We start from the raw sequence: 14,566 nt of genomic DNA on the forward strand, positions 1-14,566 counted from the left end.
CCAACAAAATAAATCTCTTGTCCATTGTCACAAGCATTTAGCTGATGCTATTATCCAAAGCGACTTACAATTCTGACTGAACACAGCCTTATACATGGGGATAGGTTACTCTCTTGCTGCAGTGTGCCCAAAACCTGAACGGCAGTGGAATTTAATCCAATTCCGGACTCCAAATCTAATTAGAAGTCCTGGATTTTGTAATCACTGGTAGCCTAGTTAAATTGGTCAGTTGATTTAACTGATTGCCTTCTTTCCTTTCCCTCTAGGAGAACCTAGCCTTTGAGTTGTGATTTGAATGTGCTATGATGTAAATTAATTAGTGATTCCAAAATCCAAGTTCAGATTTTGAAGCCCGAAGGTGAATACCCCTGCTCCAACTGCAACATTAGCTGTACAATGCTGCTTTCACCTGTGAATGGCAACACGCACCTTCCGCTTCTGCTCTGAGTTTAAAGCGGTCAAAGAAGAAGAATTTGCGCATGCGCCGTTTGAGTAGTCTGCATATCGGAGAGGTAACGTATGGAGTTTGGTTGTTTTAAGTTCTCTTAACGATGGTTTTTTTTTTTCTTTGAGTCACACGAAACGGTCTTTATTGCCCTTATTTTCTGTAATGAATAACAAAGGTGGCGTGTGCGACAGCATAAAGGCTCTTTGTTGTTTTGCTTGTTAGCCAGTTTGTTTAGCTTCGCTTAGCTTAACCTAAGATAGGTAAATTAATAAGAACCTGAAACAAAGTCTCACCCACAGGCAAATTCAAGAGTCGTTTTATGACTACCAGGTTCATGGAAACTTCATACATCGTAATTGGCCTTGCAATCAAATAGAATTAGACCTTTTAAATTCTAAATTCTATTTATCTTTGTTTCTTTAAAGAAAGGACGAGTTGTTTGCATATATAGAATAATCACACGAACTGTCACTTTATCCGAATCTTACAGGGTGTAAAAAGCCAAGATAAAAGGTTCACTAAATATCCAGGAAGTCCTGTAGACTTTAGAATAAACTGGAGAACTAAATCATGTCGACAGAGAGCATCTCCGTCATCAGTTTGCCATCCTGGGAAAGTGGTAAAAGGAGGATTCGATTCTTGTATCTAGCTGGCAAAAATTCATTTAAAGTTACCAGTCAAAGTACAGATGAGGTAAATGTATACCTTTTCATAAATGCCCAGCTACCTTGTAAATATCTGAAAAAAAGTAAAATGGATAAAATCAATGACTTGGTTCCTTAATTTTTAAGGGGCAGATGATTCCGCTCTTTCTTGGAGCTGATCTCTTTACTGACACAGATGTCCGCACTGAAAACCATCCCAGATATCATGCAAAATTTGCAAAAAGGGGACTGGCAACTAAACTAATTTTCTCCTCAGGTATTAAGCAAGATTTTCATCTCTGAACAATTTTTCTTTCTGTTGAATACATAAATTTTATGATACGGTTGGAAAAGTACATGGACACCACTCTACTGAATATTTTGTCTGTTTTATGATTACAGACATCAGGCTCCAAGGTATACGAGTTCCTTGTTCCAGAAATAGTTTGTGGTTCTACTGTATTCATGGAGTGTTTCGAGTGGCTTTTGAGCTTTACAGTAAACAAGATCAGCTTTCAGTATTGGAATCATTTCAGGTACTTTATAGTTTTAACTACCTTAAATTTGAATTATTCTCTCACTTAGTTATTTTACAGTAACACAACACTTGTAATGATAAGTGCCTAGTCTTGATCTCTGCTGTCATGAGCTCTGCACAGTTCTATGAAATTTGTACTGTGGAATTGAATGGTTCGAGTCTGTTTTACTTACATATTATGGCATATAATGTATGTGAAGGAAGAAGGCAGTTAATCGTGGCCCATCATATCTTGGGGGTTGTGCCTCACCAGTATATAACTGATTTATTTTAATAGCATGACACTTCCCCAGTTTCCATTGCAGGGCTGCTGTTTGTTTAGTGACCCTACAATCATCAGAAGATTCAGGGCACAAAGAAGGACATGGTATAAATACAAAAATAAGGTTACAAAAAATATTAGAATAATTTGGAATTGGGACAGGGTCAAAATGGGACCTGGTGCCTGTCAGTATTCCTCAACACAAAACTAAACAAAAATAAATTCTGTTTATTTTAACTACACTAGGACTGTTTAATGCCATGTCACTAAGGCAAGGGCAATTTTTATTTGCATGGCACATTTTCATACTTGAAGCTAATTCAAAATGCTTTGCATAGGAAAATGAAAAGATAATGAATTAATGATATGAACTAAGAGGTTAATAACACTAATAAAATAAAAACCAACTAAATGTGAAATACTAAGATAAAGTGCTGCAGAAATAAAGGCTTACAGTACCACACTATGTATAAGCAGCATACATTTTACAGGTCTGTAAGAGATCCCTGAAATATGGATATGCATAGTAGAACAAGGAAGAGTACAGCAAAAACAGAGCACACAGATCCTTAGTATGGCTAATAGGAAGACTGCTGTGTATCGCCATCCTCAATAGATGAAATCTGACCAATATAGCTAACCTAAGTTAATTAAAATTATTTTCAAATAATGACAGTAATGTGTTCCATTTTTATTCAAGATTTGTAACCCCAGAAACTTGGAACACCACAGTGACCAATCCAAAAAGTTCAGAAAAACACTTACCAATCCATAAAAGAAGACTAAAAACAGCCATGTCTCATAGCATACTGTAAGTATATTGTAACCTTTAATTAAAATGTTTGTATGAATGTGTTACTTTTCAGGAGCTCTGGAAGTCTCGGATCAATGATGACCTATTAGATATGGCCTATAATCTTGATATCCAGTTAGACTTGCAACTACCAAGAGATCTAAATCATGCAATAACAAGTAGTAATATTCCAAATAATATCTCTGCATGTAGTCATGCCTATTCAAAAGGTCAAGAAATACCAGAAGACTATGTGACCTCCCAGCCATTGCATGGTCTCCCAAATGATTCACTGTCTGCTGACCATGACTACTGCTCCATATCAGAACAAGGTGAGTCTCAGCAGTCAAATGTACTAACTGAGAGACTCAGTAGAATAGCAGACAAGGTTAAATTCATGACAGCCATGGAAGTGAACCAAAGGACCTTCTTGAAACTTCTGGATTATGCTGAATATTGGATTGGTGGACAACTAGATGAGGAAAGGCTAACAGAGACTGTAATGACATTACTTCAGACCCATTCGCAAGGCTTCTCCGTCTACTCCAGTCCCCTGCTACAGGCTCTCGGGGGTTGGCTGGGTCAGCAGTTTCATGCAGCCAACAGCAGCGTAAGCCACCAGGTTGAAGGTTTCAAGATGCGACACATCGAGCACATTAAGGACTTGCCACCTGCAGAGGAACTGGCAACTGAGCTTTTCCCTGAAGCGATGCGGAACCTGCTGATGCACTGGATGGGTCTCAGTGAAGAAGCAGCAACATGGAAAAGACTAAGTGAATATCCTATTGTACTGCTTGTCCTGGAATTTGTCAACCATAACCTCATCACCGGAGTGGCCCATGTACTGTATTCTAGTCTCATATGCCGATAGATTGATATATTACAAGTGGTAGTGTGCTTACAATGCTACTGTATTTTTGACACCAAATAAATCCCAGTTAATTTTATAACAGTCAGATGATGTAGTAAATTTAATTAGTAAATAGTAGTAGTAAATTAGTAGTAAGTTGTTGAAGTTGGCTTGTTTAAGGAACTATCTGGAAGATTTTAGAGATTAGGCAGGAATTTTTGCTGGCAGACAAGTGATTGGAACTGTTGCAGCTGTACAGTACATAGGCCCAGAATCTAGTGTTGGATCCAAGCTTGGTAGTTTATATCAAATCTAATGTAAAACATTACTCAGATGTATAATCAGGCTTGGATCTACTGTGCTAGAAACATCTTGCATATAGTTCAGTTTAAAATGTTATCAATGTCCCTAAAGGGTTTTTTTAAATGGAATTTCCAGTTATCGTGGGGATTTTTATGCACGGAACTGCCAACAGATCTCAACCACGTTGAAACAGTGCACTTCATCATAAAAAGATGCATTGACTTGTATTGTCTTGATGATGAATGAATAGACATTCTGATTTAATTGAAAATGTGGTTGTGAACTGTGCGTCTTCTCTGAAGTGCTCATCAGTACTGGTTTACAGATACAAATTCTACCCAAAGTGCATGACCGTCGTATGCCATTGGCAACCCAATGTACTCAAAAGAATGAAAGGATCCCCCCTGGGTTTCATTTTGACTTGCATTTAACAATAAATATAGACAGCATTATTATATACACAAATTATCATTTGTACTGTACATGATACAGTAGACTACTTACTGCAGAGGGGCAAAATATTGTGTTCATGATTATAAAATATGTTCCAACAAAGTTTTACTGCTACTGTGAGGCTAGGTTTGTGAACCCTTTAGAAGTTTCTATATATTTCTGCATGATGACCTAATTGGATTGTTTTATCATGTCTTAAGTAGATAAAGGACTAATATTATATAATTAATATATTTTTAATATAAATAATCCAATATGTGAGTGGCAAGTAAACATTTCTGTAATTGTTAATTAGTCTTGCTCATTGGCTTGGAGAAACTTTAACCCATTCTTCTATACACCACAGCTTCATCTGAAGTAGTTTCTTTCCTCTCATGCTTGCTTTAGGACCTTATACAACATTCTATTGGATTACGGTCCGTATTTTGATTATGAACAACTTGTGTGCTTAGGCTCGTTGTCTTGCTGAATGAACCACATTCTCTTGAGTGCACATACAGATGGCCTGAAATTTTCCTTTATAATTTGCTGGTATAATTTGGAATTCATTGTTCCATCACTGTCAGCAAGCCATCCTGAATACAGATGCTGCAAAACGGGCCTAAACCTTGATACTACCACCACATTTCACAGAAGGAATGAGGTTTTTATGCTGAACTGTAGCATTTTCCTTTCCCTAAATATAACACTTATCCCCTTGACATCTGACTACTACATACCTGGAAGTGGCAAAAGTATCATTTTCCTCAATAAATGAGTAATTTCTTATTTGGTTCTACTTTTTTTTAAATGTATGCATAAATCTAGAAATGTCTCTCGAGTTCACAAAGCTTCCAGCATCACTGTGTTTTTTGTCTTCTTTGAAAGTAAATAGCAGCATGGTGATCATAACCATTCCTCATGCTTACAAGAAAACTTCTCTCAGCCAGAGATGATTAGACTGAAATCCATCAACAAATTCATTGCTTAAAAAGTATCTATGTATTTAGTGAATTATTCAGTGTGCATATTGACCACTTTGTGATTTGTTGATTTACCAGTATATAACTATAGTACAATTTAAGTCTTAGAAATCACAACCAAATTGATTTAAAAGGACATGTACCATTTGAAAAAATTATTCTTCTGTTCTAGAATTTATTTAGGGTTATTTTTCAAAAACTGTTAGTTACTTAATAAAAACTGACCACAGCAACATTTTTCATGAGAACTAACAAAAATTTAATCAGGCTGTCATAAGCAGTTACAATAGCTTGGCACACCTGTTGTGGTACTATGCCAGTGTCTTACAATGCAGTCAGGTGTTACTCATAGCAAGATTCTAAGCAACAATGATGCTCTACTCACCTGGACAACCTTGAATTATAGTAAGAAAATAAAAACATAATAGGGGGGAAAAAAGGTTACAATACCATTAGCCTAATTCTAATATTCTGAATCCCTCTTAAAGCTCTGCAATACCATATTGCACCTTTGCATAATTTTCCAGAGAGATTCGCAGTACTAGCCTAACAAAGATGTAAGACCAATCACTTAGGTGTATTTACATGTGGATCCTTTCTAGACAAAACTGGTGATGTTTGAATAAATTACAGATCTGATGCAACCAACATCCATGCGATTTAAAGTTTCAGCTTTCTATACACACATAAAAACCCAGTTGAACTTCTGGAGACATTGATGGAAGAGTATAAACAGCACTCAGATGGCATCCATTCCTCGTGAAGAAAAAGACGAAGAGAAGCCAAGGCCCATTCCTCTCTGCGTGTGTGTCTGTGAGCGGGCCATCTCATACTGGACGTCCAAATTGCGAAACATTTCTTCCTGCTGCTGCAGTGTCTTTAGGCCTTCTTCATTGAGCATACCAGAAGCTCCATCATCAGCCTGTGAAGAAGATATGCCACAACCAATGGTTAAGACAGGGCAGTACTTATTCAGGCTTATGAATGCTGACCTGAGCAATTACTAAATCCATAAATGCTTTATGAGGAGCAGTCACAGTATAAACACAAAGTACATATTCAAGCATAAAAAGGACTACATTTATTATTTATCAGCTTGAAAATGAACTAAATACCCTCAGAAAGATTGTCTTTGTTAAAACAATTTTTTTTAACTTCTCTCCATTAAATATTGATACCCAACAATAGTTTGTTTGCTAAAATCTGAACTTACTTTGATGCCCATTAATTTGCGGAACTTGACGTTTTGGTCCTTATTGCCAAAATTTAGCTTCTCCCACAGTTCAGCTGTTTGTGACTTGTCCTTCAATACAAAAGCACATGTTTCTGAAATTAATTTCACATTACATAGAAATAAAATCATGTACACTTTCACTCAACATGCAACCAAATTCTCTGATAATTGGTATAAGAAACGCTTTAGTGATGGCTTGCCGTGGGGACCAGTTTTACATCAGTGGGTTAAAACTGTGCCTAACAGTAGTTATTAGTTTCACTGAACTGCAGTGTCTTACCCCATCCTTCTTTCCCTGCCACAACAACTTCCTTTTCTTCTCTTGCTCAGCAAACTTCATGGGGTTGACAGCTGAGGGATTATAGTAGCTTGGTACAGCAATGCCCGTCTCGGCTAACGTTTTGGCCTGTAGGGCAGCCATCTGTGCTGCCATAGCGATCTGTGGTGTGACCTGCGTTCCTGAAGCCAATAGTGCTGCCACATTGAGGACAGGGCTGGCTGCCGCAGCCGGGACATTTTCACAGAGCAGCGGCGTCGCTACGGCTGCTGCAGGAAGAAAGATCACCGACCCCATCAATCCAACGCCTTAAGAGCCTTTCCCACACTGAGGTGGATGAAGACAGTGACTGGCAGGTGCTGCCAGAGAAGACTCTTACCTGCTGCCATCTCCTGTTGCTGCTGCTGTTGTTGCTGCTCTTGTTGTTGCTGTTGCTGCTGCTGTTGTTGCTGTTGCTCCAGCATCTCTTTCTCTTTCTGTTCTTGGAGTTTTTTAGCTCTCTCCAACCTAGCAGTGTGGCATGGTAGAAGTAATGATGTAAAAGTACATTTTTTTAGCATAGAGAAACCCATTTCAGATATTTTACACATCAGATTTGAGCGGAATTGTATACAATCGTGATATACATTGTAAACCTTTGTAACTAAAAACTTTTCCTACATGGTTGAGGAATGCATAGTTTCGAAAAGAAAAATCCTAATTTATACATTTACCCTCAAATATACATTAAAATCTCCCAAGACAACACTTAAAGTACTATGCTACCTCCTGGCCAAAGCCTCTTGGGCATCCATGGCTGTGTTTCTGCCCCTGAAAGCCACAGGACTGGGTGACTGGCTATGAGTCTTCCTCTTCGGTTTTTCACTCCTCTTTTTCTTCTCCCTGATGCAACAGTAATAGATTCAACAAATAGTTGATGCCATCACAATTCTTAATGTGAAAAATTCAGAACATTTTCATATTTGAAGCACTGCTGCTTGAAGACAGTACCCTTTTAGCCATACTGCGGAGCAACACATGACTAACATTGAATGTAATTCTTAAAATGGCTATTTCTCTCTCAGTACTAGGCAGGGTGTTCAGAGTGATCCATGATTGCACAGTAATGATACAGCAGGAATATTTAACTTCATCACTACTATAATAGTATAACAGTATTAGCTATGTCAAGTGGAAACATTTTTTCATACCTAAGCTGTTAATGAAATTCTGTAAATTCATCAACATTCAAAATGCTAAATGAACTTACACCTCTGGCTAGCACCAATCACTCAACATTCTCCTCTCCAAATGTGTGTGCACTTGTCACATCTTCAGAGCAGATTAATAAATAAAAGTTATTGTTCTATATCCAGGTGTGACCAAGGTAGCCATACCACCTCAACGGCATTAAGGCCAGAATGTCCAAATTCCCCCAGGTGCCTCACCTGCTCTTACTGCGGCTTCTGCTGCGCTGTCGGTGTTTGCTTCTGCTGCGCTGTCGGTGTTTGCTTCTGGAGAGGGAACGGGACCGGGACCGGGACCTAGCCCGCCTCTTCCTGTCACGGCTTCTTGATCGTCTTTCACGGCTGCGGGACAGAGACCGTCGCTTGTCCCGACTTCGACTGTGATGTCGTCTGCTACCACACAAATACATGTACAAGCCACACAGCCACAGTGAGCTCCAAACATATATTTTAATACTTTCTTTTTTAAAATAATCAAAACTGGCACCTTGAATTTGGTGAAAGTGCAGGCATCTGCTTCAAATACATGCACACAAAGCTGCATAGACTCCTAAATATTCATGCTATCCGTTATGCTCCGTGTCATTCACAGTAGCAGACCAAGACATTTTTTGTTTCTGGAACCATTTGTAAAAAGTTAAGTTGTACCTCTCCTCATTCTGTTAGACGGTACATGTGTCTATAGACTAAACTAAAGGTGCTGGGCGGTCTACATCTAGGACATCTACGTTCAAGGTAAAAGAGCAGCACATAAATCATAAAATTATTTGAACTGTTTTCATCTAACTGAATATCCAATGAACGATATCTTGAGCAATTAGTCTGCCTAACCAAGTAAACGCTCATTAAAACCACAGAACAAGGGTGTAAAAAAGTATTTGCATAAAAATGATGGAAAAACAGCAGTGTATTCTCTCAATGCAGAATATAGACAGTGAATTATCAGAAATGTGTCCAAGAACAGTGTGTAATGAAATTAGATATACAATTTAACCATTAGGAAATGCAGAAACACTTGGGTAGAACATATTATTGAACTAGTTTTTGGGCATCATGTAGACAGACACGTTGGATTGTCCTATATCTCACCTTTCCCGTGAGCGTGATCTAGATTGACTTCTTCCTCTAGAGGATTTCCTCTCCTTTCTTCGATGTCGGTCCTCTGTGCTGTCTTCAGAAAGTCTCTCTCGGTCCTTATCGGAATTCTGCATGTCCTCTGATCGGCTGTGCGATTTCAGCGACTTCTCAGAGTCTCTCCGCCGCGCCTGTTTTAAGAAGAAGTGGTCTCTTTCAGGAAAATAGTGTGACAAAAAAAGTTAGTATTTTGGTCTGAGAACAAGTAATTCTGAAGAACCATAACATGTACAGTCCTGACTACCCCCTCCCCCAAACAGCTCGCCCTCATAACCTCCAGATTATCTACACTCAAATCTCTGGGCACACATGAATGACGCCTACAAAAAAAATATATATATATAAAAAAATAAATAAAACAGGGAGTGAAGTGCAAAGTTATTCTGTCCTACCCTAATGTGAAAAGATGCATGGCTTATGAAGTCATCAATACATTTTAAGCCTGGTTTATTCCGTTTCCCTTTTGATACATGCACTTTGTTTTGTTCGTGGGTTTTTTTGTTACTGTTGGGTTGTTGTTTTTTTTGCTTTAACACTTGCAGTTTTTGAGAAAGCGTTCTTAGGCTCTGAAGCATGATTGATAAAGTGACATGTATTTCCGATGTGCATGCACATAGGTAAAAAGACAAAGGTCGCTGAAGACTGCAAATCTTACTCTACAGCAACTCATGTTGGGGGGGAAAAAGGGGCATTGATTTAGGTTGCTAGACAAACAATTTTTAAGCAAGTGTAAGATTGAATGGCTGATAGTTACCTGTCCAGTTGTAGGCATATAATTTTGCTATCTGTCAGCAGCGTCTTCAGTTCAGAGTGTCTCTTCGTGCATTAGCACGCTGAGTGTAATTTATTATAGAAATGTTATCATGTGAACTAAATACAGGCTTTTACCATAAAAATCCCACACAATCTGTAAGCTATTTCAGTGGTCTCTAATTTCACACACTGACATGTGAGAGAGCGAGAACCGAAAATAATAAAAAAATAAAAAAATAAAAAACCAAAAACAATTACCCCTCAAGGTCTGAATCCATAACTAACTGACAAAAACTTAAAACTGGCATTTGTCATATGTAAACCTTCATACTTACCACTGGCCTAAAACTAGAAATGCCAGCTGATAAATTTACATTAATGATGCGACCAAATCAACTTACGTCTACGTGACTGAAATGGACTTTAATTTAGTTACCTCTTTGCTTCTGCTCCGGGATCTTCTGTGTTTCTTGTCACCTGAAATTGGGAAGAATACATTTAATTGCAGAGCAAACAATAGGCCCATTTGTTTGTGCCAATCTTATGCCACCTGAGACAGACACCATTTTGTTAAATGTGAAAATCTCCATAAAATAAACATCATTCTATTACAATGTTGCACATTATAAAGTGTTGTTAAACAAAATGCATTTTCCTATAACAGTAGTAGTTTTGCACTGAAAATGTAATGACAACAGAACAGGGCTGGGATGCATGAGGCTACAACTGCATCTTAAGATGCAGTTTCTGTTCCTGCACGTTTAATTGAATTTCCACATATACTAGTTGGCTCGGTTAAACCTTCTCATCACATACTTGTTTTGTCTTGTACTAAAAACCATAATTTCACTATAGAGCACTACACTAGAACTTCATCACAATCCTAATAATGAACTGCACTTTGAGGCTCTGATTTGCAGTGGTTCAAACACCTGTGCCCCAGAAAACAGTACTTTGCTGAATATGGTTAAGACAGGAACATCCAGTGTCTCTTATAGCTCTATTCATGAGCTTTATTTTTGACTAGTTTTAACATGAAATCCACTAAAAACTTGTCTTTCTTTGTATGCTAAAAAAAGGATTACCTGATTTGCGTTTTCGGTCTCTTGAACGTGATCTGGACCGTGAGTGATGTTTCGTACTCCTGGGAGATTTAGAAGAAGTTTCCATGCTGAATCTGTCTCTCCACGTCAAAGGCTGAGCTTCTAAATTGTTTAGGGCGTCATTTGCCTAAATGAGAATTAAAAAAGGGGTCTTTTTTGCATCTGTTGCTGTTTTTTTTTAATCATTCAAGGCAGCAAACTAGGGTACAATATCACCCTATATCACCCCTAAAAAAACAAACAAACAAAAACAACAACAACAACAAGATTTCCTTGGGGCTTCAAGTTCTGTCACTGAGTCAAAGTAAAGTCCCAAGTCTATGTTTTTGTGCATCAAGTGCTACAAGCAGGGGTAGTTAAATTTAACATTCTGCACAGGCCACTTGGGCCACCAAGTCAAAATTTAAGGATGTAGCCAGAATTTTAGAAATGTGTTTATCATACATGTTGTATTTACAATTTGATGCAAATATTGATTTGAAAACTTCACATTAAGAAAACTTAGTGTAAAACTAACAGATAGCCAAGCTTGTGAAGCCAAGCTTCTCTAGTTATTTTACCTTATCTCTAAACCACAGCAAAAGAATTACTTCTTCTGACTGCCTTTTAATTTACTCTTAAAAGGCCCAAAGAAACTAAATCTTTTAAAAAATTTATTTCTAATTAGATGAACCTTGCTTTTCTGGGCTTAAAATGTACATAAACAATGTGTGTCCTACGAATACCATTCCAAAATCCAGTTAAAAAAAATATATATTTCAGCAAATTTCTCCCTTTCCCATGTAAACTTGACACCATTATACTGTGTATAACATGTAATCTCCGTCAGAAAGCTGATTAATATTTCATTTATATTTCTGTCTGTTAATTTGATAATATATAAATTTAACAGTCCAATTTAGAACCATGCAATCATTTTAAGTGTTCCCTGGTTTCTTAAAGCTGCTGTAATTGATTTTGAAGTTCATGCTAACTTCCACCTGACTTGGCCACCCCTTTCGTTTAATGCCATGCTTTCCACCCAAACCTTTCTACAAAGCTTCTCCCTTCAAAGCCATGCACACCCATTACATAGACTAACCCTCAGAATAACCACTTTAGTGATACCAGTGACAATGTAACAGAGCTTAGCCAATAGGTTCTAAAAATAAATCCTTTATATCAGCTTTAAGTAATGCTAGTTGCACCTATTTAATGTAATGCAAGCATTTGTTCAGACTATCTGCAGCCTAGCAGACATGTCTGAGTCCATATAGAGATTTTAAGTAGACTTGTCAGTGTCCATGCATGGAAATGTAAGCATACCTTTTACTCTGTATACCACTCTGGGTTAGTCCATATTCAGACACAATCACTCCCATCTGTTACACTCATAGGGAGTGTTCATACTTGTAGTTTGGTTCCCTTGGTCCGGACCAAACAAGAAAATGACACACTGCTACATTTTAGCCTTGGTTTGCTTAGCGATCACACACAAATCTACAAGCAAACCAAATCAAGTTAAAAAGTGATGCATGATAAAGTCTATGAGCTTAATCTAGTTATCGAGGTTGTGTACATCTAGTGGTATTTTAGAGGTGGATAAAGGAGTCAGAACTGCGCCAGAAATTCCTCCGCTGCACATACCAAAGAAGGTACGCTGCAAAGAGAAGACGACGTACCTTTCCGATACCTGTACATTTTTGTGTTCAATGCACCCTGTTCTGTGGCGGCGCATTTAGTATCGCGTCCTGTGCTTGATTCGTTTAGATGCCTTTGCTTTCGTATTGAGTTCACACTTCATACGTTCACCCACCTGCTCAGGCGGTCTCCGTCCGCATGTTTGGTGCAGAATAGAATTCGAAAGGAAGCGTTCACACTAAAACTGCACCAACAGCAATCGCACCAGGGTTTAATTGAGCCAGTAGTCTGCAGAAAGACCCTGCTACGTTCAGGTAGCGCTGTCTTGTTTCCCTTTGAAACATTAGAAGCTTGACGGGTCTACCACTAGAGGGCCAGTCTAAACATGCTAACTGACACCCCGATTACTTCTCTCACTGAGAATAAGATATAAATTAACTTAAGAAAAACGTACTGATAAAAACGCTCTGGCACACAGATTTTAAAGTCAGTAATTATCAAGTCCAAATCGAGTCACAAGTATTTCTGATTTTGGACTAAAGTCCAAAAACCTGTTAGACATCATACTCAAATCTAACATTTATGGACATGACTGCATAAACACACGTAACAAATGGTTAGGGTTAACCTAGTCCTACGCAATACAATATATACATCGATTTAAGATCTTTGTTCTTACTCCGTTAACCAACGTAAACGCATCATTTGACATCCCTCTAAACTACTTCTGGCTTATTACACATCTTTGAAAACATTTGCCTTTTCGAAGCTATATTAAAAGTGTAATTTTCTTTTCTAATATTGTGCTGTTATTTTTTCCTTGTTAGGCTTAATGTAGAAATTTTCATTTTGTTTTTGTTAAATTTGCTTCCATTGTTCTACAAAGCTACGATAGTAGCGTTAGCCAACTAACCTAACGCTAGTATAACTAGCCAGCCAAGTGGCGTTGTTGCAAAGAATTACGCAACTTTAGGTATGGTTAACGCTATCTGAATCGCATTTTCAACTGTTGCAAATGTTTGCTAGATACTAAAGCGGACATTTCACGCGGTCAAAAAAAAATTGAGCTAGCCACCCAGCCAGACGGTCGTTTTGTTTCCTACGAGTTTGTAAGGCCGCATGGCTAGCGTTAGCTTGGCTAGCGTCACCATCCGGCTGGTTGAACTTAGCATGGTCGAAGATAAAAGACCAATCCCTGAAAATGTACCGTTTAAACATCCTCATTCAACCAATATAGTTCGTAAGCAACGTTAAGCCGACACTTACCACCTTTTGAAACTTCAGAGACCTCAAATCTGTTTATTTTAACCGTATTACTACCTTGGAAGCTCGGTTTCGAGTGTCACTGTGGTAGTTGGCTAAAACAATACCTGATAACCCGGATGTCTTCCGTTTTCCTCTTCCTCTAGTTTTTTAAGACTTCTTAAGCTTTTTCAATGTATACGTGACACGTGTAGATTTAATGATATCAATAAATACCGTATAGCAAATGTTAGAATATAAGACGACACCTTTTATTGGGGTATGTTAACAAGCCCTTATGTTATTTATCCACTGCGAGGATGTTAGCAGGCCTGCTAACTACATATAAGTCATACGTTGGCCATTCAACTATTTGCAGTATTTCATGATTAATGAGCTGTACATTTTCATTTTCCATGATGTGTGTGACTACAGTTAATTATATTTGTTAGAGTGTGAAACTGTGGTATGTCCCATGTTAATGCAATACATGTATAATATTTAATTTTTTTAATATAAATTATTATAATTTTAATTATAATTTAAATAACTCTGGATCATTTGAACTGAAACACATTTTAAGACAGTAATCCCCCAACAGTATACATACACAAAACTGGTGGGGAAAATGGGGCTACTCATGAATCAAAGAATACCACCTACATGATGGAGGTTGTCATAGCTTTAGCCATCTGTGAAGTTTTTGCTGCTGTTGATGTCACTG

General features: G+C 37.9%; 2 protein-coding genes across 8 annotated transcripts; one reads left to right on the forward strand and one right to left on the reverse strand.

The window, feature by feature from the left end:
- The first annotated feature begins 423 nt into the window (after nucleotides 1-423).
- Nucleotides 424-5,057, forward strand: si:ch211-110p13.9 (uncharacterized). 2 transcript variants are annotated; one of them, XM_035525857.2, is made up of 5 exons: nucleotides 424-512; nucleotides 939-1,141; nucleotides 1,240-1,369; nucleotides 1,495-1,628; nucleotides 2,759-5,057. In XM_035525857.2, exons 2-5 carry the CDS (start codon nucleotides 1,019-1,021, stop codon nucleotides 3,554-3,556), a joined length of 1,185 nt encoding a protein of 394 aa, XP_035381750.1. In that variant the 5' UTR covers nucleotides 424-512; nucleotides 939-1,018; the 3' UTR covers nucleotides 3,557-5,057. The 2 variants fall into 2 exon arrangements, with proteins under 2 accessions (XP_035381750.1, XP_081569680.1); XM_081713554.1 differs by lacking the exon at nucleotides 424-512 and adding an exon at nucleotides 519-800.
- Nucleotides 5,058-5,488: 431 nt separating this feature from the next.
- On the reverse strand, nucleotides 5,489-14,017 carry rsrc2 (arginine/serine-rich coiled-coil 2). 6 transcript variants are annotated; one of them, XM_035526535.2, is made up of 10 exons: nucleotides 13,867-14,017; nucleotides 10,963-11,107; nucleotides 10,314-10,354; nucleotides 9,080-9,255; nucleotides 8,192-8,383; nucleotides 7,530-7,646; nucleotides 7,144-7,271; nucleotides 6,768-7,033; nucleotides 6,467-6,556; nucleotides 5,489-6,175 (listed from the first exon to the last, which is right to left on the reverse strand). In XM_035526535.2, the coding sequence occupies exons 2-10, from the start codon at nucleotides 11,045-11,047 to the stop codon at nucleotides 5,993-5,995; spliced, it is 1,278 nt and encodes a 425-aa protein (XP_035382428.1). In that variant the 5' UTR covers nucleotides 11,048-11,107; nucleotides 13,867-14,017; the 3' UTR covers nucleotides 5,489-5,992. The 6 variants fall into 6 exon arrangements, with proteins under 6 accessions (XP_035382428.1, XP_035382430.1, XP_035382431.1 ...); XM_035526537.2 differs by having other exon boundaries at nucleotides 8,192-8,380; nucleotides 13,867-14,016; XM_035526538.2 differs by lacking the exon at nucleotides 13,867-14,017 and adding an exon at nucleotides 9,879-9,957 and having other exon boundaries at nucleotides 10,963-11,077.
- Between the last annotated feature and the right edge of the window lie 549 nt (nucleotides 14,018-14,566).

This window comes from Electrophorus electricus, chromosome 1 (assembly GCF_041902795.1).
Source record: "Electrophorus electricus isolate QZ-2024a chromosome 1, ASM4190279v1, whole genome shotgun sequence".
Taxonomy (NCBI): domain Eukaryota; kingdom Metazoa; phylum Chordata; class Actinopteri; order Gymnotiformes; family Gymnotidae; genus Electrophorus; species Electrophorus electricus.

Bases quoted from the DNA above. Each gene is read 5' to 3' on its own strand.
- si:ch211-110p13.9 (XM_035525857.2), top strand. From the start codon at position 1,019: ATGTCGACAGAGAGCATCTCCGTCATCAGTTTGCCATCCTGGGAAAGT. The intron at 1,370-1,494 runs GTATTAAGCAAG...TTATGATTACAG, and splicing joins TAAACTAATTTTCTCCTCAG to ACATCAGGCTCCAAGGTATA. The intron at 1,629-2,758 runs GTACTTTATAGT...GTTACTTTTCAG, and splicing joins CAGTATTGGAATCATTTCAG to GAGCTCTGGAAGTCTCGGAT.
- rsrc2 (XM_035526535.2), bottom strand. From the start codon at position 11,047: ATGGAAACTTCTTCTAAATCTCCCAGGAGTACGAAACATCACTCACGG. The intron at 9,256-10,313 runs GTAACTAAATTA...TTCTTAAAACAG, and splicing joins CCCGGAGCAGAAGCAAAGAG to GCGCGGCGGAGAGACTCTGA. The intron at 8,384-9,079 runs GTGAGATATAGG...TTTGTGTGGTAG, and splicing joins AGATCACGCTCACGGGAAAG to CAGACGACATCACAGTCGAA.